The sequence below is a fragment of the Copadichromis virginalis genome, linkage group LG23, assembly GCF_057382275.1.
Source record: "Copadichromis virginalis isolate Kocher_CV1m ecotype Utaka linkage group LG23, C_Virginalis_male_GT1.1, whole genome shotgun sequence".
Lineage (NCBI taxonomy): Eukaryota > Metazoa > Chordata > Actinopteri > Cichliformes > Cichlidae > Copadichromis > Copadichromis virginalis.
Window position 1 is genome coordinate 33,338,529 of NC_140639.1, and position 25,416 is coordinate 33,363,944.

The 25,416-nt window shown below is 39.6% G+C and overlaps 1 protein-coding gene across 1 annotated transcript in view; it reads left to right on the forward strand.

Annotated features, from left to right (window-relative positions):
* Window positions 1–5,614: 5,614 nt before the first annotated feature.
* Window positions 5,615–25,416, forward strand: part of snphb (syntaphilin b) — a 36,030-nt gene continuing 16,228 nt past the window's right edge. Inside the window, exons 1-2 of the mRNA XM_085448962.1 lie at window positions 5,615–5,812; window positions 20,886–21,014. Coding sequence (XP_085305088.1) covers window positions 20,965–21,014 — 50 coding nt within the window. The 5' untranslated portion in view covers window positions 5,615–5,812; window positions 20,886–20,964. The remainder of the gene's footprint in view (window positions 5,813–20,885; window positions 21,015–25,416) is intronic.

Genomic DNA, 25,416 nt, shown 5'->3' on the forward strand with positions numbered 1-25,416 from the left:
AGCCGCCACAGTTCTCCATTGATCTTCTCACTGCAGGGAGCGTTTTCTGTTGTGAACGAGGCAGGTCTCCAGCACGTTTCTTTTTGTCTATTTGTGTCTCCTCGTCCTCCTGCCTGTGACCCAGAAATTTATCTGGAGGACAGAGGAGAGAGGAGGCTTGTTGACTAAGGATGCACAGGTGTATCCTTTGCAGGATACTCCTACTTTACTTGGACTTTGAACAATTGCTGGAGCAGACATGCAGAAATAAATGTGAATTTCCCACCCAACATATTTGTGTTTAATCAAGTTCCCTTTCTGTAAATTCAAACATTATACCATGATGTGAATTTTATTAACAGACAACATAAAATGTCATGAACAGTGTTATAACAGGCATCGGTAGGCCATAACAGAAAAGTGAACGAGCAAGTGAAGCACAAATGCCTGAAGATATTTTGAAAGAAAAACAAACTTTGGGAAAAATAAGGTGAAAAATGCAATTATGTATTACATCGAAGAGTCATTTCATTTGGGGAATGTAATATTCAATTCAACTCAATTCCATTTTATTTATATAGCGCCAAATCACAACAACAGTTGCATCAGGTGCTTTATATTGTAAGCTAGACCCTACAATAATAGATACAGAGAAAAACCCAACAATCACATGACCCCCTATGAGCAAGGACTTTGGCGACAGTGGGAAGGAAAAATTCCCTTTTAACAGGAAGAAACCTCCAGCAGAACCAGGCTCAGGGAGGGGCGGCCATCTGCCGAGACTGGCAAATATGAAAATTAAGAGATTAAAAAGTGCAATAGAAAAACAAAACATCTTTGTAATATTTTCTAAATAATTAATGGTTATATTTTATGTTAATTTAATGTCACATTAGTCTATTGAATGATTTATTTCTCTTTATATTTTGTGATCAAGGGTGTTTTCAACCGTTTTGTTCGTCACACTTCCAGGTGCATTTGTTTGCACAGTTTGCTTCTTTCTTGTTAATTTTTAACAACAACGAAAAAAAAGCCAACACCAAAGAAGCAAACATCCATCCTATTATCCAATTCAGGGTTGCAGAGGGGTCAAAGATAAACCTTGTCAAACCTTCTGAGCTCTATGAGTTTAAAATAAATTAAAAAAAACACACAAAGGCTCAACTCACATTTGCCAAAACATATCTTGATGGTCTCTTTTAGGAAAATATTCTATGGTTTGATGACACAAAATTTGAACTTTTTGGGAGGTTTGCATCCCTTACACCTTAAACCTAACACAGCATTTCATAAAAAAGAACAGTTAAACATGGTGGGGGTGTGAGGGTCTGAGGCTGCTTTGCTGCTTCAGGACCTGGATGATCCAACATAATTGATGAAACCATGAATTCTGCTCTCTGCCAGAAAATCCTAAAGGAGAATGTCCATCAGTTCTTGCCTGATAAAAAGTGCACTTGGGTTACACAGCAAGACAAAACTCACTAGCAAGTCCACATCATGTCAAAACAATGAAAATAAGGTTAAGATTTAAGAGTGACCTAATCCAAGTCCAGATTTAAATGTGAATAAAATGTTCTAGAATCACCTTAAACAGATTGTACATGTTTGAAAACCTTCCAGTGTGGCTAAATTAAACACTTTTAGAAAGGAGAGTGGGCCAGAATTCCTCCACAGCAATGTGACAGCCTCATCATTAGTTATTGCAAATGCTCTATTGTAGTCCCTAGGTTTAGGTAGCGATTACTTATCACATAGTGACAGGTACGGTTAGACAGCTTTTTCTTTTTTTACCTTAATAAATGAAACCATTATTTAAAAAATTTATTTTATCATAACTCGGGCTATTTTAGGACTAATATTATTATTATTATTATTATTATTTATTTTTTTATTTTTTTTGGATGAACCCTAAACACGTAAGCATGATAAATTTAACAGGAAACAGTGAAACCGTGCAAATACTTTTTCACAGCAATGTATGTGTATTTTTTTTACATAAACACAAATAGAAATATGAACTGAATATGTGATCAGCTAATTATCTTCATACACCAACTGTGGCAAAGGCACTCCAGCTTTACTGATATAAGGAAAGATAACTCGTACTGTATGTGTGCACATCCTTCATCTTTCTTCATGATGCTTGCCATGTTGAAGCGCCGTGAGGCGACTTTTGTTGTGATTTGGCGCTATATAAATAAAATTGAATTGAATTGAATTGGTGTTTTCTTAATATTCCCACTAGGGAGCAGCATTGAGAGGAACAATGTTCAGCCATACATACACAGATCCATAAAAATGTAGAAAGTATTATAATAGCAGTTTTATTTGCAAATGTATACTGAGACCTGTAATTGTAATTCCATTCAAGAAATGTACTTTCTTATTCTTTATCATGAGTGAACACTGATTGTTTTGTCCCTAAGCCAAGAAACACTGATCATTATTTACTTACATCTATGCAGGTAACTATAATTTTTTATCAATGCCCTGCAGTGCCTCAGAAAATAAAGACTGCATTGCTGCAGAAAAATTGCAACCACTTCAGCATTAACAATCAATACTCACATCCGACCCCTGAATTTTGATGCACTGATGACCTCCGCAGGTTTAAATCTATTTCATGAAAAGGTGACTACATGGGAATTAGCTAGTTTTCCCTGTTAATTATTCACAAAGTGATTTGATCTTCATCTAAATCTATAGACAGCATTAAGCTCAAAATGTTGATGTACAAAATTTGGGGGAAAATTTGGTTCTACAGTCGGAATTTGCTCAGCATTGCCACATTTGCAGGATATGAGATGTGATGTGCCACTGTTAAAGACATGAGTTGCGATCTGGGCTTTAACTTGGCCAAACCCTAACATTTCCCTGGAACATGACTTGATAGATGACCCTAGTTGAACTTATTTTATTCCTAAGCCTCAGTGTTCTTTTGTAAACTTCAAGTAACATTTTTTGTCATATCTGGTCTTTGGGCAGCTCGTATGTATTAGACTTGTGGGCATCTAATAACTTATTTTAGCCGTTAGCTATTTCCTTTGGAGTCATCTTAGCTGGTTTCCAACAGACACAGTACCAATACATCTTCTTCGCCTTCTCCTGCTCTCTCTGGTAGCTTTCATTTTCACACTCCACTGTTTTGTCATAAAAGCTAAAAAAAAAAAAAAAAAGGCCCAAAACTGAGATATTCTGAATGTCTGTAAGTGTTTTTATCGATGATGACAAAACCTCACATGGTTGAGTGACAATACAGTGTTTTTGATAAGTTAAAGCAGCGCCAAACCTTTGCAGCTGTCCTCTTCATCCATATCCACCAAATGGTTGTAAATCAAGAGGAATGACTAAAGCTGGGCAGCGAGATGACCATTAAGCAGAGGTGACACACTTGGGACACCACACGTCGCTGTTGAGCAGTCTGGAGTGTTTGTTGGATTAAATTAACGACACGCTGACGATGAACAGTGCCCACCTGACAATCAAACTCCTTTCAAACTCACTCAAGACATCAGGCAAGAGGCAGCGCTTTTAGGTATGGGATGATACCATCAAGTCCTGTCCGCTCTTGAGACACACCTGGCAGTTTTCAGGAAGTTATTTTGAAATAAATTCTAAATTACACAAAAACTGCACAGATACAATTACCAACCAAATGTCATGAGTTTAAAAAATGCCACATTTTACATTTTTACCACAACCTAAGTAGCAAGATGGTGGCTATCAGTTCAAGATTCTTTTAGTTTGATCACTTTGTGGCAGCTGTATCGGAAGGTAGAGTTTTAGTGACACAAACCCCATCTTGTACGTGCATGTGGAAGTGTCCTCGGGCAAAATAACTCCTAATTTTCCCCCAGAGCCATGGATTAGAATCTGAGTGATGGTTAAAGGCATGAAAGTGTTGCGTGAATCTCCAAGATTTTGTTGACGTCATTATCCCAGGGATTATCAAGGGAGTTTTTCTTTCAGTTTAAGGCATTTCTGTTTAATTTACACTGAGCATCATTCTGTGAGGATCTGTCCTATTCATCTGTCCCTCAGTTCTTTCTGCTCTAAAAGAGAGCTCAGTTGCCCACATATCAATTCAATTCAGTGTTATTTATACAGCGCCAAATCACAACAACAGTCGCCTCAAGAAGCTTTATATTGTAAGCTAGACCCTACAATAATACATACAGAGAAAAACCCTACAATCACATGACCCCCTATGAGCAAGCACTTTGGCGACAGTGGGAAGGAAAAACTCCCTTTTAACAGGAAGAAACCTCCGTCAGAACCAGGCTCAGGGAGGGGCGGGGCCATCTGCCGAGACTGGTAAATATGAAAATTAAGAGATTGAGATTAAGATGCATACTTATTTTATTTAGTTGTGTAAAAGCTTCTTAAAGATATGTTGTTCTTTTGTGTGTTATCTTTGTCATCTGGAGTGACATCCCAAAGGCATCACAACAGTGGACTTTTATGTTTTAGTGTCAGTTAATAAGCATGGTTTAACTTAACTCTCATAATTAGTTGATAAGATGACAATGACCCCTAATTGTTTTATTTAAAATACTGTTTATATTTAAATATGCATGCATTTTCACACACCAAAGGAAAATAAAACTCAACACTTTCAGTTTTCTGTAAACATGGTTAAATATTTGCACAATTCTAATAGAAAAACTTACCATGAATAATTGACGGGGGTATATCAGGTATATGATCTTAAATGAGTTTCTTCAGCTAAATATAGCTATCCACATAAAATCAGAAAAAAGAAGAAAATCCAAATATGACATAATGGAGCATAGGACAGTGTTCTCAGTAATGATATATAGGATCAACTTCCTACTTTTAGAAATATACACATTTAAAAAGACACAAAGGTATGCCAGAAGTGCCTATTAACATTTTTAAGATTTTTTTTCTAGTAAAAGGTATTGTTTCTTGAACTATGGCTGAGACGGTCAGTATAGGACAATTTTGAGATTTGGCACAAAGTCTTTAAAAATAAGTAAAAGGAAGTCAGGTTTTATTACAGGTCTATGTAAAACAAAGAAATGTTTAACCATTTAATAGCACTTTAAATGAGGACAATGAAAACTCACTAACTCTTGTTTATCTTGAACGCTGTACAAAAGTCTTTCTGGAGGTCTTTCAAAGTTTTTGTTTGGACACTGGCTACTTGTCTACTTCTCTCTCATCCTCTGACCAACATCCCCTTGTGTCACACCAACCCTCTGCATGTCCTCCTTCACAACATCCTCGAACTTTCTCTGTGATCTTCCTCTTTTCCTACCTCAACATCATTCACACAGAATGTCCACTTCCCCTCCTCTGCACATGTCCGAGCATATATTTGTCCCTCTGATTTACTCATTTAAAATCCTGTCGATCACTCCCAACAAATATTTTTACATCTTCACAATAGCCATAATTATATATTTATTGCAGTGTTACCTAGTAACAGACCACTTTCTACTTGCAGTGACAGCAGCCCTGTCTCTAATGTATTCTCGGTGTTAAAGAAGCTTGCACTGTAGCTTGCACTGAGCTGAAGCCCGACAAATGAAGCAGTGTTTCCCTTTAAAAAGATCAATCTGACGTAACGTGACGCAGATGCTTCCGTCCATATACCCTTGTGCCTCTCCTCCTCACGCGGCGGCCATCCAGTGCATCTCCCTGCATCCCTCCTGACTCAGCCCCCTCTCTCCCTCCTCCCCACGCCTCCTCGGACGTGCCGCCGCTCCATCAGGCGGAGCTCTTGGTGGAAGAAATGAGGGACACAACAACAACCATGGCGATGGAGCTGTGGACGGACTAACAGCGGTATACGGGAAGCCGGGCACAGGTAAGCGGGGCCGGGTCAAGCCCGTTTATGGAAATCATCGGTGCCATCCGTGGATGCTGCAGAGCTCTCTCAGTGCGGAGAACGAGTCTGCGTGTAGTGAACCGAGTGGCTCACAACAGCGGTTAGAAATAATAAGTGAATGGAGCCCCCGTGCAGGGAATTTGTGGAGAGTAAAGCTCTTGGTTGTCGGGTCAGGCTGTTTTCTGGCCTGTCTGTTTGTTTTGGTGCAGCTGATGGAGGCATGATGATGATGATGTTGATGCGCAGTGCGCTTTCTCCGGCAGATGTTTTCGCGTCTGGTCATCCTGCGCGTCCATGTTTGAACTCTCACGGGCCTTTGGGCGTCAGATATAGTACACACTGTCCACGCAGCGTCACAGCAGACAGTTTTTAAAACCCCTGGCTCCGCATGCACAAGTAGCTCACACTCAAAGTGAGTGTCATCCATGTTTGCAGGCGGCAGAGTCGTGACGGGCTGCCTGGCGCTGCAGTTTGACCTTGCAGCATTCCTGTTTTTCCACTAACGTAACGTCCTGCCTGACAGATGACAGAGCCAGAGCTCTTTTTTCATGTCCACATGGCTTTTACTCTGATCATATCACAGAACAGTCTAGTTTCCGTGAGCAAATTCATTTGCGCACAGTTTTCTTTTACGGGTTTTCTGTCAGGCTTAAGCCTGATTTTAATAGAGTGGCAGAGAAGCGTAGTCAGTGAATGGATGGAGTTATGAAAGGAGTTTGATTGAAGATTCTGGCGCAAGGATCTCCCTGAATATTCTTGGCACAGAAAGCATATTGTGCATTTCTGTGCCAGTGCTGAAAGAACACTTCCTCCACTTTGTCATCATAAATGCTCAACGTTTTTTACAGTTAAGTAGGTAGACACCGAGAAGTACATGTGTGCAAGCAAAGACTGTTAAATACATTTGGACACTAATGCACTATGAGACACTGAGCCCATTTTCTTTCATCTCTAGCAGCTTTTGCATTTTTTGTGTTGCCATGTTGCATGTCTTGGTAGTGATTGTCTTTTAGATTTGAGTTTTCTACTTTTGTGTAAAACTGTTTTCAGTCTCTGTTTATAGGCTTTTGATCTTTATATGTAAGAAATGTTATTTTTGTTGTTCTCTGTCTCTTTGCCTCTACTTTTGTTTAATTTGCATATTTGTGGAATGGTTTTAGGTGTTGTTTTATTGGATCTTTCATAGTTGTTTTGGGTCTTTGTAATTGTTTTGAATCATTTGTTGCCTTTTTAAGGAAATGTGTGTATTTGTGCACTTAATTTTAAAGCCATTCCATTTCCGTTGCCATTTTAAGTTCTATTTTCATGTTTAAATTGTTTGTTGTTGAGTCTCTTTTATCCTTTCATTTTGAATCTCTTTTTAGATACCCTTCAGAAAGGGGCTACCAGACCCAGGCACCCAAGGAGTCACAGGGGCTCTTGGGGAACTGAGCCTGTTCCGTTAGGACTGTTCAGTTCTCCAGCCACACTTATGAACCTTAATTAATTTATGAGGCCACATACGGTCAGTACGCTGTCTGAAACAGAAGTCCAATGCATTGCTGCAAGCTGTAAGACTGAGCTGTCCTTTGCAGCATTGCCATCTTGTCAGCAGCAGGCTCCTTCCTTCATCCTGTTCCTCAGTGCACCCAGCCAATAGCCACTCTCCTTCTGGTCACGTTCCAAACAAGTGGCGGACTGACCGTTGCCATGGTGACGTAGTCACCAGGCAAAAATGTGTGCCATTTATCCAGATGCACTCATGGAGAGTAAATTTTAGGAACAACAAGCAGAATTGTTGATCCTTCAAGTGTGGCACTGCTCCGGTGGTCTCTCAGTATATGAAATGCTCTTTGTTCTATTTGTTGTAGTGTCAATCAAACCTTCAAATCCATGAATGCTGCAAAGGAAGAAATGGTATTCCCTTTTAGTATAGGTATAGCCCACATGTGCAGTAAAACATGTCACTTTGAATTTCAGTTGTTTGCACAATATTTCTACAGTAACTGGAGATAAGGTTTAGTGGCTATAAAGAAGAAAGAGCAGGGGAAATAGCAGAAAGCTTAATTTTACACAATACTAAGTTTAATTGTATAAGTGGCTCTTCAGACCTCAGTTACACATCTGCGGCCCTCAGATCTCTAGAGAAGAATGTGTACTCCCTGAGCAGATAGTGATTTGTAGCTGAAGGTTGCTGGTAGTCTTTAGTAGCAGTTGTTAGGTGAACCTGGTCGTAAAGACAATACTGCACAAGCAACCTTCATATAATTGCTTTGGTTGCTAGATTGCTGCAGTCACCTGTTATGTGCATGGAAGATGATGACTTGCTTGCAGACTGGGGTGGCTGTAGCTCAGGAGGTAGAGCAGGTCATCTGCTAGTCGCAAGGTTGGTGGATCTATTCCTGGCTGTTACTGCTGCAGTCATACTCCAGTACATCTGTTGGAGTATGAACTCTGGTGCTTCCGTGTGAGTGTTTTTAGGTAGAAAAACTACATGTATAAATGGATGAATGAGGTAAGTTGTATAAAACACTTTTTAGTGCTCAGGTAGACAATCAGCCCATTTACCAGATACTCGCTAAATAACCACCAAGCAGTAGTGAAACCTGAAAAAGTGCAGCACAAAGAAACTGAGAATGTTTGCTTTAATGCAACGTATGTCTTACTGCTGAAACCAACACATTTCCAAACACTGCAACTTTTACTATGAAGACAAACAGTCTCTTTTTGCATTCACACAAAATTCACCATCACTTAGAGACCAAGACTAGTGATTGGTGGTTGCAAGGGGGTCAACGACCAGCCTCTATGCCTCTGTGACTTACTTTAGCAAAGGACTTAACAGGGAATGGCAGCAACCTCCAGTAACCACTCACCACTGGTTTCTCTAGTGGCCAGTGTTTGCCTGGTCACCAACTGGTGTTTAGGCCTGTGTAACTGGAAGCTAAATGTTGCTACAGGTAGATAAAGACAACCAATTTAACAAATTGAATCATTATTACAAATTGTTATTTGTAAGGTATTTTCCGTCACTGGGATGATAATCAAGTGTGAGTATGCACCCCTGTTTTTACATTACAAAAACAGAGATTAAAAAAGTCTCGTCTTCACAACATGTTGGTGGAAATACACAAGTGAGATTTCTTATTCAATTCAATTCAATTCAATTTTATTTATATAGCGCCAAATCACAACAAAAGTCGCCTCAAGGCGCTTCATAGATACAGAGAAAAACCCAACAATCATATGACCCCCTATGAGCAAGCACTTTGGCGACAGTGGGAAGGAAAAACTCCCTTTTAACAGGAAGAAACCTCCGGCAGAACCAGGCTCAGGGAGGGGCGGCCATCTGCTGCGACCGGTTGGGGTGAGAGAAGGAAGACAGGATAAAGACATGCTGTGGAAGAGAGACAGAGGTTAATAACAGATATGATTCAATGCAGAGAGGTCTATTAATACATAGTGAGTGAGAAAGGTGACTGGAAAGGAAAAACTCAATGCATCATGGGAATCCCCCGGCAGCCTACATCTATTGCAGCATAACAAAGGGAGGATTCAGGGTCACCTGGTCCAGCCCTAACTATATGCTTTAGAAAAAAGGAAAGTTTTAAGCCTAATCTTAAAAGTAGAGATAGTGTCTGTCTCCCGAATCCAAACTGGAAGCTGGTTCCACAGAAGAGGGGCCTGAAAACTGAAGGCTCTCCCTCCCATTCTACTTTTAAATACTCTAGGAACAACAAGTAGGCCTGCAGAGCGAGAGCGGAGCGCTCTAATAGGGTGATATGGTACTACAAGGTCATTAAGATAAGATGGGGCCTGATTATTTAAGACCTTGTATGTGAGGAGCAGGATTTTGAATTCAATTCTGGATTTAACAGGAAGCCAATGAAGGGAAGCCAAAACAGGAGAAATATGCTCTCTCTTTCTAGTCCCTGTCAGGACTCTTGCTGCAGCATTTTGGATTAGCTGAAGGCTTTTCAGTGAGTTTTTTGGACATCCTGATAATAATGAATTACAGTAGTCCAGCCTGGAAGTAATAAATGCATGAACTAGTTTTTCAGCGTCACTCTGAGACAGGATATTTCTAATTTTAGAGATGTTGCGCAAATGGAAGAAAGCAGTCTTACATATTTGTTTAATATGTGCATTGAAGGACATGTCCTGGTCAAAAATGACTCCAAGGTTCCTCACCGCGTTACTGGAGGCCAAGGTAATGCCATCCAGAGTAAGAATCTGATTAGATACCATATTTCTAAGATTTTCAGGGCCGAGTACAATAACCTCAGTTTTATCTGAATTAAGAAGCAGAAAGTTAGCGGCCATCCAGGTCTTTATGTCTTTAAGACATTCCTGCAGTTTAACTAATTGGTGTGTGTTATCTGGCTTCATGGACAGATAGAGCTGGGTGTCATCTGCATAGCAGTGAAAATGTATGCTATGTCTTCTAATGATACTGCCTAAGGGAAGCATGTATAATGTAAACAGAATTGGTCCTAGCACTGAACCCTGTGGAACTCCATAATTAACCTCAGTGTGTGAAGAGGACTCTCCATTTACATGCACGAATTGGAGTCTATTAGATAGATATGATACAAACCACTGCAGTGCAGTACTTGTAATACCTACAGCATGTTCTAATCGCTCTAATAGGATATTATGATCAACAGTATCGAACGCTGCACTGAGGTCTAGCAGGACAAGCACAGAGATGAGTCCACTGTCAGAGGCCATAAGAAGATCATTTGTAACCTTCACTAAAGCTGTTTCTGTGCTGTGCTGAGCTCTGAAACCTGACTGAAACTCTTCAAATAAACCATTCCTCTGCAGATGATCTGTTAGCTGTTTGACAACTACTCTTTCAAGGATTTTTGATATGAAAGGAAGGTTGGAGATTGGCCTATAATTAGCTAAGACTGCTGGGTCTAGAGATGGCTTTTTGAGTAAAGGTTTAACTACAGCCAGCTTGAAGGCCTGTGGTACATAGCCGATTATTAGAGATAGGTTGATCATATTTAAGATCGAAGAATTAATTAATGGCAGGACTTCTTTGAGCAGTTTTGTAGGAATGGGGTCTAAAAGACACGTTGAGGGTTTGGAGGAAGTAATTATTGAAGTTAACTCAGAAAGATCAATTGGAGAAAAAGAGTCTAACTTAATATCAATGGTACTAAGAGTAGCTGTAGATAATATTACATCTGTGGGATGATTACTGGTAATTTTTTCTCTAATGATAAAAATTTTATTTGTGAAGAAGTTCATGAAGTCATTACTAGTTAACGTTAAAGGGATGGTTGGCTCAAAAGAGCTCTGACTTTTTGTCAGCCTGGCTACAGTGCTGAAGAGAAACCTGGGGTTGTTCTTATTTTCTTCAATCAGTGATGAATAGTAAGATGTTCTGGCTTTGCGGAGGGCTTTCTTATAAAGCAGCAAACTATTTCTCCAGGCTAAATGATGATCCTCTAGATTTGTGACACGCCATTTCCTCTCCAGATTACGAGTCATCTGCTTTAGGGTACGTGTTTCAGAATTATACCACGGAGTCAGGTACTTCTGATTTGAGGCCTTAGTTTTCACAGGAGCTACAGTATCCAGAGTCGTACGTAGTGAGGAGGTGAAATTATTAACAAGATAATCGACCTCTGTTGGGGTAGCGTTCAGATAGCTGCTCTGCTCTAAGTTGGTACAGGGCATTGAAGATGATAACAGTGGGTGGATTATATTCTTAAACTTAGTTACAGTGCTTTCAGAAAGACATCTACTTTGATAAAGTCTACTCTTCACCGCTGTGTAATCAATTATTGTAAAAGTAAATGTTATCAGGAAATGATCAGACAGGAGAGGGTTTTCAGGAAACACTGTTAAATGTTCAGGTTCGATGCCATATGTTAAAACAAGATCTAGAGTGTGTTTAAAGTGGTGGGTGGGTTCTTTTACATTTTGAGAGAAACCAATTGAGTCTAATAACAGATTAAATGCCATGTTGAGGCTGTCATTTTTAGCATCTACATGGATGTTAAAATCACCCACAATAATTATTTTATCTGAGCTCAGAACTAAATTAGATATAAAGTCTGAGAAATCAGACAGAAACTCTGTGTAAGGCCCAGGTGGACGATAGATGATAACAAGTAAGACTGGTTTCTGAGTTTCACAGCTGGGGTGGACAATGTTAAGCATCAGGCTTTCAAATGAATTAAAAGTCTGTCTTGGTCTTTCATTAATTAATATGAATTAATTAAGTTGTTCAGCTGAACACAGAAAAAAAAATAAAGGAATAAAAATAATGGTTTGGAACAGCCAAGTTCAAGTCCAAACCTTAAAGTTATGGAAGGAAACTTAGCAACATTAAATTATGTTATAAACTATGAAATGGGCAAAAGATCCTCCAAAGTCGATGCAGGACTCATCAACAGTTATTCAAAAGATTAGCTGCAATTATTGCTGCACAATGAAGTCAAACCAGAGGCTAAAAGCAAAGGTTGTAAACAATTTCCTCTCATTTTTTCACTTTATATGTTTGATTTTGGTCCTGACGATCTTTTCTGTGTTCCATCTCTCGCCCTTTCGTGGCTGTTCACAGTGAAGAATTGAGTACATACGTTACTCAGGAGATGGTGGAGACCAACACAGAGAAAAAAGAGAGCAGATATTCTTCTATCCATCCAGTGTTCACAAAAATACCACTTCAGATGATACATGCCTGAAATAGGCAGGAGAGATAAGCAATGTCAATCGACAGTGAAAGAGATTCATGTAGGCAGTGCTGAGTTGTACACTGTAATAATGTGATTATTGATTTCCTGCTTTTATCAATGCTCTTTGGTTCACACACGCTATTAGCACGATCATTTAGGCTGCAGCACTCTGGCGTGGTTTCATTTGCTGCTGCTTGGCTCACTAATGACAAACCTATGGTGTATTGGATATTTTGAGCATTTGACCTGATTAAGCTCAGACAGCCCCTTAGAAATCCAGAAGTGCTTTTTAACCAAAGCCAAATGAGGGCAAAAGTCCAATAAATGCCTGATGTAACGAAACTATAAGAGCACCATTAACCCTGGTGAGCATAAAAGAAAAAAAACAGAGTCTTGTTATTATTGATTGATTATATTTGTTCAAGGATTAGAACATTATTATTTTTTCTTTGTTATGTTAATTAGTAAGAGCACTGCTGTAGCAGCTTTATTGCTGTGCTCTGCTGGACCTTATTCTGCATGCACTGCGGCAATAGGGTGACTCTGCAGGACTGGCCTGATCTGCGTTTGCCGTTTTGACCTCCTTACTGTATGTGTGAATAAGTTTGTATATGCTCATGGCTCATGTTCATGGGGAAAGGCTTGTAAGAAAGAGGAGCTGGTCTTCACGTTGCCATCTGTTTTGAGAAACTGACATTGTGCAGCCTTTACTGCAGTGTGTATTTGCATCACTATCAGCTGCTGCTATAGAGACTTGCTGTGGGTAGGTTTATACCACTTTCTATTGTGAAAGGGCAATAAAAATTGATTCTTTTTAATTGCACCTCTCTGGAAACCTCAATTCAAGATTTTATCGGTCAATAACAGCTATTTGCCATTGCAAATGCCAGTACCAATTAAAAACATAAAAAAGAGACAAACACCCTTCATCCATGTAACGAGTGTTTCCATTGCATAGTTTGTTCCCCAGAGTGCACTCTGCAACTTCCCTGTCGGCAACATATGTTTGGAATGCCACAAACATGACAACCAGCTGAGCCAAGCAGAGCTGGGCAGAGCATAAATCAAATAAGTGCTGCACTGGATGCATTTGTATAAAACTTCCACAAAGAAGCGCAGAGGATTAGTGACTTCTGTGATTGTTATGAAACAAAGTCCCAAGTGTCTTGTTGTTTTTTCCTTTAGCTGCACTGCAGACTGCAGAGACCAAACCTGACGACGGCTAACAAACAGATCAACCAGCAGATTTTTAGTTATTTCCAGTGTTTTATGTAGTGTTTACATGTAATTTGTCCTTTGTAGGAAAAATCCAGGAAACCAGCACCTCTACCATCAACATCATAACCATGTTTTTCTTGTGTAAGACTTGGTATTTATAGCACTTATGGTGGAGGGTCATATTGTTATGTTTCCCCAGGTAGGATGCTACTAGAAGCGGCTGACTGTGCTGTATGTTAAGATAAAAGAATGAGTCATCATCCAGTGCGATAGAGACTGTTTACCTCGGAGAGCCGCAGTGTTCCATTCAGTCTACAGATTTACTATTGAAATCAGATGAGGAGTTCACTGCTTGTGAATTCTTCGCCTTCACTAGTTTGGGAATAGTGTAGCAAATAAGACATAATTAACCTTTGACCCCTAACACACGGAATATATCTAACTCTGACACTGTGATGCCGGAGCCAGCAGCTGTGTTGGAGAACTTCCTGGTGCCTAAAATATAGCCATACATTTCTAATACTTCAAATGGACACAGTGATGGTGTTTCATTCATTGTGATCTGCTTTATTTTGCCACCTTTTAATTACATTAAGGTATTATTCCATGAAGAATTGTCATCCATTGAAATGCTAAAGACTTTAATTTAAAATAATTACAGAAAGGATTGCTTATGTATTAACATGCTCTCTTTTTGTGTGTAATAGCAACCCTGACCACAAGCTGAAACACATTAGTAAAGGACTGTGTTCTATATAAGAACACTTGTTGCTGGAGTTTGACCTATATAAAAATATATCTTATATAAAGGATGGATGTCACCACTGTGACATCATCCATTGCTTAGCTCGGGCCCAGCTTCTTTTATACTGATAGGCCATCTTAAACTATACGCTGATTTATCCTGATTTGCACCATTAACTATGACTTCAGTTGTTACTGGAATCAACCAATGGGAGACAGAGGCCTTTTTTATTAATAGACGTCTATGAAACAAAACAGCATTTTAAAACTAAAGGAGCCATTCCTTAGAAAGATAGCAGGTGTAAAGTTCCCCCAAATTGGGTTTCTGTTTAAAACCCAGGACGCCATCTTTTATTTACAGTCTATGTTTGTCTTTTATTTGATCTTTCTCATTGATCATTGATACGGAGCCCCGCAGGGGACATGGGAGAAAAAAAAATTAGGACTGACTTTTGCGAGATCCCGAGATCCCAAAAGTTTTGCGAGATCCCGAGATAGTTTTGCGAGATCTCGCAAAAGTCAGTCTTAATTTTTTTTTCTCCCATGTCCCCTGCGGTGCTCCGTACATTGACCCCCTCAAGGGCGGGAGAATTGTTGAATTGTTACAGAACAACCACAGTCGCTTTGTAAGATCAACACTCACCCACAAGCACATCCAAACACACACCAGAGGTGTTGAATGGCTGTTCTGGAATAGCAGCAGTGACTCAGTGTTCAAGACCCTATGGCTATCAAGCAGTTTATGAACCTCTGGTTTCCAGCATTTTCCTGTTTATTAGATAGGCTTGCATTATGCATTCAGGAGGCTCTGGTAACTGGTGTGAGTCACACCTTCACACACACACACACACACACACACACACACACACACACACACACACACACACACACACACACACACACACACACACACACACAGCCTCCAGTCCCCCAAGTCGTGAGTTATGTTACCACTGCAGTCTGCTCGATCTAGATGAAAGACTAAAGGAGGAGTTTAAATGCAGACTTGTGAGTCTGCATTCCTCTCACAAATTATGTTGTGCATCCTGGAATAAGTCAGATCTTTGTTACTGTTTAGTACTGCCTGTAAGTACTTTCACTAGGGCTGGGTATCGTCACTGATTTCTAGAATCGATTCGATCCACGATTCGATTTAATTCGATTCGATTTGAATCTGGGAAATTTTGACAGTCAGAAATATTATAATTCAGATCAGTACATTTACATATTTTTGTATCTATAAAAAGGAAGCTGACACACGCAAGACTTTATCAAAGGTGTAAGCATCACAGCAGATGCCTTTGTGTCAAAGTAGCTGAGGATAAAACAGAAAAACATGAAGGTGATTTTCCTGGCCTGGGATTTTATAAAAATATTCTGCAGTACATCAAACACGGAAGAAAACCGTTAATCAACATATGAACATTACCTCTGAAGTTACAGCGGTTTTATTAGAGACACGGCTAACCGTTTTGCATTTTGCATAATTTTAAAAAGTTTAAATTTGTTCAGAAGCCTATTGAACGGCAGAAATGAGGTTTTCTTTTCAGAAGTATATAAAACGGAAAAAAAAAACGTCGGCCGACAGCGCTGTGGTAGACTTGTGCGTAATAAGCAAGCGAATAATGAAGAAAACAGATTTTTAGATGGGAAACTGTTCTTGAAGTACAGAGAGAGAGAGAGAGAGAGAGAGAGAGAGAGAGGGAGAGAGAGAGAGCTGCGCAACGTGGTGGAAGCAAAACAGTAAAAGTCTGAGTGAATTCATGACGATGTTTATGTGAAGCGTTTGGATCTTCTTTTGCTGCTGGTTCGGTCAATATTGTTTGGAGAGACATCAAACTAACAGCTTTAGAATCGGCGCATAAAGGGCGTGAACACAAAGCGCCGACAGATCAGAATCAGCGAGCTGTCGGCTTTCAGCCCCGACCGTGAGAAAGGCGACATCTAACTGATTCTGATCCGCCGGTTGCGTTGTGTGTCTAAGTCTTTGTGTAGAATCCCTGTACCTGCTCTCATTTACTGTCTTAACTGTTTGGTGGTTGTTGAAATTTTGTGATCTTTCACCAGAGATTCTGGCATTTCGGGCAAAATAAATTTATATTAAAAAAATCGATTCAGGATTTTAATGAATCGATTTTACGTTATCCAAGCCAGAATCGATTTTAATCGATGAATCGATTATAAAAACCCACCCCTAACTTTCACGTACTGACACTGCAGAACATTTGTTGCAGATGCTCTGAGATTCATCAAGGGCACATCATGGTTGGACAACAAGGACACGCTGTCTTTCATGAGAGACAATGCACTGTGTGTTCTGCTCCAGACACATGGGGGTATGAATAATCCGGAGTTTGTGAATGTGTGTGTATGTAATCATGCCATTCCATAGTCCTGTGTGTCCAGAATCATCCTTCTTTCAAACCTCCTTCCTTTCCTTAGTTACTATTCTTCTCGCAACACGTGCTGTCTTCTCCTTTCATCTCATTGGCTCCTCTTTCCTCCTCTCATCCTCACGTTCTCTTGTCTCTTACCTCCTCTCTTTCCAGTTTTGTGTTTCCATGTCGTCAGCACAGAAGCTGCTTGCCTGTTCAGCACACTCAGGCTGGGTATGGTGTTGCATAACAGGCCTAACTTAATAAATCATCTGCATCATGTGGTCTGGTGTGGTTTGATCTGTGGTGACAGCAACCAAAGCAGGATGACATGCTGACTTGAAGTTAGATATAAGATAGTTAAGGCAGCTAAGATTGGTAGATATGAATTATAAGCTAAGTAAACTTTTGCTCTAAAAAGTCAAAAACATTGAAGTTAAGAGAAAAGGTTTTAAATTGTCAAGGATCTTAGCCAAATGGTATAATTTAATGTAGATTAAACACACTTCCATGCTGGTTTCACTTTTCAGATCTACAAGTCACATTCATTATCTAGAGGAGCTTCAGAGTCCAAACACAAAGAAGGTGTCTTACCAGCTAAATTCATCGTTTATATACAAATCTAATAATTACAAATACAAAACTAATAATTAATATAAAAGGTCCAGAAAAAACGGTATCTACTAGCAGAATAAGTTCTCTTGCTTATTTAAACTCAGCTAGTTGAATAAATATCTCTGTAAGCTGAAGCATTAACATTTCTCCTCACTGCGTCGAAGGAAACCAGAAAAACAATGCCATAGCATTTTTCTTCCAACACCAAACTGTACAGTTGGCACTCCGGCAGGTAATGTTCTCCTGACATTTGCCAAACCAGACTTGTCCATCATAGTGCCAAATAACGAAATATGATTCATCACACCACAGACCACATTTCCACTGCTCCAGAGTCTAGTGGTGGTGTGCTTCACTCCGCTCCATCTGACACGGCATTGTGCTTGGCAATGTATGTTTACATGTTGCAGCTCAGCCATAAAAACCCATGCCATGAAGCTCCTGGAACATAGTTTTTGTGCTGCTGATGTTGCTGCTGGAGGAGATTTAAACTACATACTATAAAATTTGCATCTGTAATGTAAGATGGGCTGACACTTTGTGTCTATGTTGCCATGGTTCATAAATGCTTCCACTTTGCAATAATACTACCTACAGGTGGGATATCTAGGAGGAAGGAAATGTTGCAATTGTGGCATCTAATTACAGTATCACACTTGAATTCAGTGAGCTCATTAGAACAACCGATTTTTCACAAATCTTTAAAAGGACATACTGTGTGGCTAGGTGTTTGATTTTATACACCAGAATATATTATACGCTTGAATTTAAAGATAACTGTGATCCAGTACTTTTGTCCCTATAGTTGATTTCCAGGTCACGTCACACCATCAGGACCCATCCATCCATTCTCTTCCACTTATCCTTTTCAGGGTCACATGGGGGTGCTGGAGCCTATCTCAGAAGTCTTAGGGTGAGAGGCAGGGTGAACAGGTACCTTGAACAGGTCGCCAGTCTGTCACTGGGCTAACACACAGATACAGACAACGATTCACACTCACATGCCCTATGGGCAATTTAGAGTTTCCATTTAACCTATCCCTGCTAACTACAAGTCTTTGGACTGTGGGAGGAAGCCGGAGTACTACAGTAGATTCTCTGTGGATACATTTTTCTGTGATGTGCTCCTAAGGTTGCTTTGTGTTTATACCAGGGGTCAGCAACCTTTAACACCCAAAGAGCCTTTAGGACGCGATTTCCACGCAAAAGAAAACACTGGGAGCCGCAAATACTTTTTGACATCTAAAATTAAGATAACACTGTATATATTGTTTTTTACCTTTATGCTTTGTGTGAACAACTAAGGTGTGTTGCTTATGAAATCCATGAAGTGCTACAGAGAAAATTACATTTTATTTATGTAATTAACATATTTTGAACTCTTAAAGAAATATAACAAAAGGAAAGACACCCAGCTGAACTAAAATGATCCATGTAGCAAACAAAAACTGTTGTGAGCCGCCACCCTTATATCACCTTTGGGCTTTTGGAGCCTTGACCTGACTTTTAAAAAAATAATTGGGATAAAAAGCACTATGCTGCTAAAAAATGAAAAATAGATATTTGCAAAATTCTGCCTAAATATGTATTTTACCTGGTTAATGTGTGTGGCGGGGTGTGGCCTGCTGCGCCGCTGCAGGGGAGGCGGACGCACCTGAGTGGCACCCGTAATCACGCCTCGCCGCCTTAACGTCCGTGCTATCTGTGCTGTTGTGTTGGTATGTGTCGGGCTGTGAGCTGAAAAGCTACAGCCGGCTGTATGCGTACAGCAACCGTGTGTGAAAAGTGGTCAATAAAGAGATGCTGAAAAGCGTGTTCATGGAAGCATCGTCGGGTCTGCTGTGATATGTTTACAATAGGACTTCTGCTCCTGAACCTCTGCGCACAGCGTCTGCAAATCGGGGCTGTACGAAGTCACTTCATCTTTACGCAGGACTGTAAGCTGTCACCTGTGAGGTGTGAGCGGTGTTTGTTTTTAACATACAGTAGTTCACGGTGGAGAACAGCTGCTGACATAATGTGGATCCGAAGATCCATAATTGGCCTACCTGGGGTTGAAAGTCTCGATAAATGCACGCCGTTTCAGCGGGTATACCGGCTTCCGCGGGTATGACGCCTATTTTGAGCAATCAAAAAATAATAGAATATAATTTTATATTTCAATATCACAACACTCTTCCAATTTAGAACTACAAGTTAAAAAGAACATAAATAAACATAAATAAAATACGCTTCAGCCAAATACTTTAAAAAAACAAATTTATTTTCCCAAACCAAGCGGAGCTGCACTATAAGGACTAAAGAGCCGCATGCGGCTCCGGAGCCGCATGTTGCCGACCTCTGGTTTATACAAAAACACTATCATAAGGATCGTGTGTGTGTTTTCATTAGGATAGAGATTTGTGCCACTGCGCGGGTCTGTGGTTTAGTTTGCTCACTGCTAACTATGCAACAATACATCTTAGACCAGCTTTAAAATCATGATAGAGAGCCGAGGAACAATGGAAGAGGATTTAAAGTTAGAGCTCAGATGTGGATGAGGTTCTACAGTAGGTAGATTATTAGTATCGACAGGATTTGACTGAAAAACTGTCTTTCATTCAGCTGTCTTTGTTCGCCGACTTTAGAAGCAGAAGAGAATATGAGCGAGGCAGTCATGGTTGATAGGAAAACAACACAGCAGAGAAGTGTTAATGCAGGAAGCTGACTGACAGCAGGCGTCCTGCATTTCCACACATACAGAAACCTGCCTCTCAAGGGCCCACCAAATTGTTTGTGGTGTATTATTGATGAGAATAATCCTCCTCTTTCCCCCCTCTAAGTTCTTCTTTCATCCGCTTTTCTCTCTTTTAGCCTGTCTTTCTCTCTCACAATACAACTCAGCAGGATGTTATTTGTAAATATTTTTGGACGTACTTACACTACAGCTGTGGCAGAAACCTGCAACATGTATATATGTGTACATTTACAGATTTATTCCTGCTAAAAGGGAGTTTTTTCTTCCCAGTGTTGCCAGATGCTTCCTCATATATAGGGGGCTGTAATATAAAGCACCTTGAGGTGATTGTTGTTGTGATTTGGTGCTATGTAAATAAAACTGAACCAAATCTGTCCAGATGCAGATGCAACTCTCACTTCTCTTTGCTCACCTCTGCCACTGTTATTTGACCTGGAAACAGACAAAGAAGTGGTGATTGGCTAGTTGTACCACATGATTGAAATGTGATTTGTTGCTGAACGCTGATGTCCACTCTGTGCAAGCTAAGTGTCAGCTTGTGTCAGTAGCACAAGGGAGCCTGATGAAGGCATCTATAGCGGTGCACATGGGCAGTCAGCAGAAATCACGCTTTATTTGAGTGTGTAACAGTCCTCTCTTTCTTTGTGTGACTCTGTGTTCACTCACTGCTTATGTCTGTTTTCTGTCAGGCTGCAGGCTCTCAGTATAGAGCTGAAAAACTCAGAGAAAAGGTTAGAGCACAAGAAACCCGAGACGTTGCCTGGCTCCATGTCTGCCCCTGCCCCGCCCAATCAGAGGTCTACATCGGTCTCTCGCCGGTAAGTAGAGTGAATACCTGTTTTGTGCTCACCTGTGATAATTATGGGCTTTCTGTGCACTGCAAGGTAACCATGGTTGAAAAGTCTGCAGGGAATAAGTATGTCATATTGTACTGTAGTGTCTCAGAGCCCTGAGAAATAAGTAGAGAAAAATTCATTTCAGTGATTCATGGTTTCTTAAATACTTTTTGTCTGTAAAATAAAAAAAATAAGAAGCAAAAAATGAGATTCATCTGCTAAAAACCAGTAACTTCTTTTTATTGTGCTCAATTCGACCACAAGAGTCTAAAGTGTCCTGCCTCACGATCTAAACAGAGTAAAAAGTATAAATACTAAACCATCCCTGAGTATTGTGTGGCTTGCAGGCAACATCCAGGCCCAGCCTGGTGAGGTGTGAGGTGTGCGTGAAGGTCAAACATAAAGAAGTACACATTTTGCAGTTTATCTCATTTCAGACACCAAACACTCTTCAATAAACTCCTCATCTCCTGTCTTTTGCAATTTTGTGAGAAATCATAATTCAGCTTTTTTGCTTTTACTTTAAAGGCAGCTGTTTTTTTTCACTACTTTAAAAACCTGTGTGTATGCAATTGAATCCAGCATCACTGTAAATGTTAGTGATAATAGTGTTGGTGCTTTTATTATGCATGTTTCACCTCTTCATTGCCTAACTGTAACATCTACTCTTACCAGTAGCGGATAATAAAGAGATAAAATTAATATTGTGCTGAAATGAGTTCAGCTTATTGGTGCAGTCCTTGCTCTCCAGTTTTTTCATATAAAGCAAAGCTGTATTTCCTTTGCAGGAGCTTTCAGAATTATCCAGAAAAGAAGCTTTTTGTTGGCCTCTGAGACTCCACACACTCCCTATCAAATTGTGATGGGAGACTTGGGCTTTATATCAATATATACTGATTCCCCTTAAACACAGAACCTGCACTTACATTGTCGGCTCATTTTTATCCCACTAATTTGATTCTCCTGGTAGATTGCCCTGGTCATTACTGAAATGAACTGGCTTTGTCACCCACAGAACTTTCCACTCCCATCAGTGCATTTTTACAAGTGTGGCATTATGCTCAATTGCTCCGCAGTAAATGTTTTTGTGTAAATAAATAAATAAATAAATTTGGAGTACAAACAAGTGTCAAAGACTGGAAAAACTTTTTTCTTCTGTTTCACTGATGAAAAACAGATTACGGGACAGATTATCCTGTCAAAACCCCATTTTGAATTGTTGTTAAATCGTCTTAAGTCAAAAAAGAAAGCTGGATTAACTGTATAAAGTGTATCACATGACCTCACTTGCTTTTCGTGGATGTCATTGATATCTTTGCTGGTTGGTTAAAAAAGTTTCCAAAGAGTTTTAACTTAGGACCATCTTTGGGATCTACAAGTTGCGCATTGTTAGTTTAAAACTTTAAGTTTTTCTGTTATCAGAGACCAAAGTCTCGGTCTCTGATAATATGTAGGAACCATCGTGAAATGGAAGGAGAAATAGAAACATGTTCTGTAGAACGATGGATTGGCGAACATATGGTTCCCCAAAAACATGCAGCTTTCCAGCAATGATAATAATATATACACATATAATAATAATAATAATAATAATAATAATAATAATATACACAGCTAGGACTACATCACAATACATACATCTCAAAATATCACCTTTTTATAATGTTCCTTTCTAATCTTGCTGTAGTATCCAAAATAAGGTCATGCTAAACAAAAAAACAACAAAAGCACATTTAAATCAACAGTTATTATCTCTACTACTCCCAGACAGAAACATTGCCGTATTCTGGCTCAGTTCTGAAGACAAACCATATGGTGCGATGACCTATGGGCATCTCAATCCTGGCTGCCTAATGTCAGCCATATGTGGCCTGCATTTGTATAGCGCTTTACTCAGTCCTTAAGAACCCCAAAGCACTTCACACTACATTCAGTCATTCACCCACACATTCACACACTGGTGATGGCAAGCTACATTGTAGCTACAATAGTAGCTACATTGTAGCTACAGCTGCCCTGGGGGCGCACTGACAGAGGCGAGGCTGCCGGACACTGGCGCCACCGGGTCCTCTGACCACCACCAGTAGGCAAACACGGGGTTAGTATCTTGCCCAAGGATATTTTGGCATGCAGCCAGGAGGCAGCCTGGGATCGAACCACCGACCTTCTGATTAGTGGCTGACCTGCTCTGGCACCTGAGCTACAGCCACCCCATATGTGGGCAACAGATTAGCTAAATGTCAGCCACAAGTTAACCAAATAAACCATAAGTGGCCTTGAGCTGGATTTCTGCATAATCCATCATATAAAATTGAATCAAATGAAAGAGTCTCTTTTATTAGGTTTAATCTTTTAACTTTATGCACATTGCATCAAGCAAAAATTAAATCATATGCAACCGTCGTTGACTTGAAGAAATTTGTTTAACATTTAAACCTATTTTCTGCATATTCCAGCATATAAAATAAAATTATTTTTTTGCGTTTACACTCACTCTTTCAAATAGATGCAAGTAAAACACAGCAAAAATAAATAAAATAAATGAATAAATAAACAAGATTCAGCGGCACTAACTCCTGTCGCTCTTAAGTCTGTTTTCACCTGTTTTGCAGGAGTGGGGCTGGTGGAGGTTTGCCCGGTGTCAGTGGGGGGGGACAACAGTGTGTGTGTGTGTGTGTGTGTGTGTGTGTGTGTGTGTGTGTGTGTGTGTGTGTGTGTGTGTGTGTGTGTGTTTATCTTTAACAAATATTCATAGTCAATGTGGTGCCACTTTTTAATAAGTGAGAGAAAATAGGGTGTTTTAAAATTAATTGACAGTTGTTTTAAACAGTAATAAGTAATTTAACTCCATTAATGAGTCTTTTATAAATTCTAAAAATTTTCAGCAGCGATTTAATGACATGGTGGGGTGTGCGCCTTTAAGACTGCAGTGGGAACTGCGAGACTTGAGCTTTTTCCGACACGGTTAGCTGTCAGTATTTATGAAGGATTAAAAAAATATAAATGAAAAGTTAAGGCAACATTTACTGTTACTGCAATAATTAAACATTTACAAAATTACACCACCAAATGGCAAGCTGGCATTGCAGTTAGCACTGAAACTCAGTTATCAGTACTTTCAGTAAAGAATGTGTAAAAATCTTCTGAATAAACAGTTAAGGAAACTGCTGATTGCAAACCAGGAAAAACTGGCATGTGTTACTTTGTATTGTAGCTTTATAATAAGTCAAATTGTAAAAGACCAACATATCATATAAATATATCTGTCTTTATTTAAAAAGTGGCACCATGCTCAGTTTGTTTCTGTACTTCCTGTAAATAACTCGTCTAAGACTTGTTGATGAATAAATGGACCTAAAATTGAGAACTAGAGTGCTATGAAAAGTATTTGCTGCCTTCTTTTTCTTTTCTTTTTTTCTTTTTTTTTTTTTATTTACTACATTTACATGTTGAGATCATTACACATTCCACATTCATTGTGCCCTTTCCAAATGAGGTAGCACTCTGGAATCCCGTCTCACAGTGTTCTTACAATGACAATAAATCTTACAAATTTTAATATTAGACAAAGATAAATACAAAATGCAGTTTTTAGATGATGATTTCATTTATTAAAGGAAATAAGTTATTCAAAACTCCTTGGCCCTACACGGAAAAAGTAATTGTTCTCCCTAATTAAATAATGTATTGAATAGAATAGAATAGAATAGCTCTTTATTATTTACGAAATTGTTGTGATCAACCACATTGTTCACTTTCACTAGTCCATCCCTCAGCTTGTGTCCTGAACCTTATGCAGCACTAATCCAAAACAGTAAGTCCAACTATAATTTTGGAGTGTTCAAAGTAAGTCTGGATCTAAGTCCAGTTAAGATGTTTTGGCAAATATCTTAACCTCTTTTTTGAATTAAGTGGGCCAAAATTCCTCCACGGCGATGTGAATGACTCAGTGCCAGTTATTGCAAACGCTTGATTGTAGTTCTTACTGCCAAGGGTGGCGTAACCCGTCATTATTGTTCCACCAAGGCCAGTTAGGTTTAGATAACTTTTTTCTTTTTATATAAACTCAGTCTGTTTGTCTAATTTTAACATTTGTTTGAAGGCTGTGAGTGTGCCAAGAAGAAATTGGGAAGGGGGCAAATACTGTTTTCATAGCAGTGTATGTTCTAAATGCTGTAAATAGCAACCGACTTGAACAGAGTTTATTGAGTATATTGATGTTCTCTCCTCTAGCCACTGGACTAACCTGGCCTGTTTACTGGACACAGGATAAAGGATAAGATGTATTTCTTGTCTGTAGGGACCACTGTTGACTTTCGCACAACCATTAACTTGTTTCGGAATGTGAATGCTGCAGTAATGTGTTGTTATATACTTAATGCAT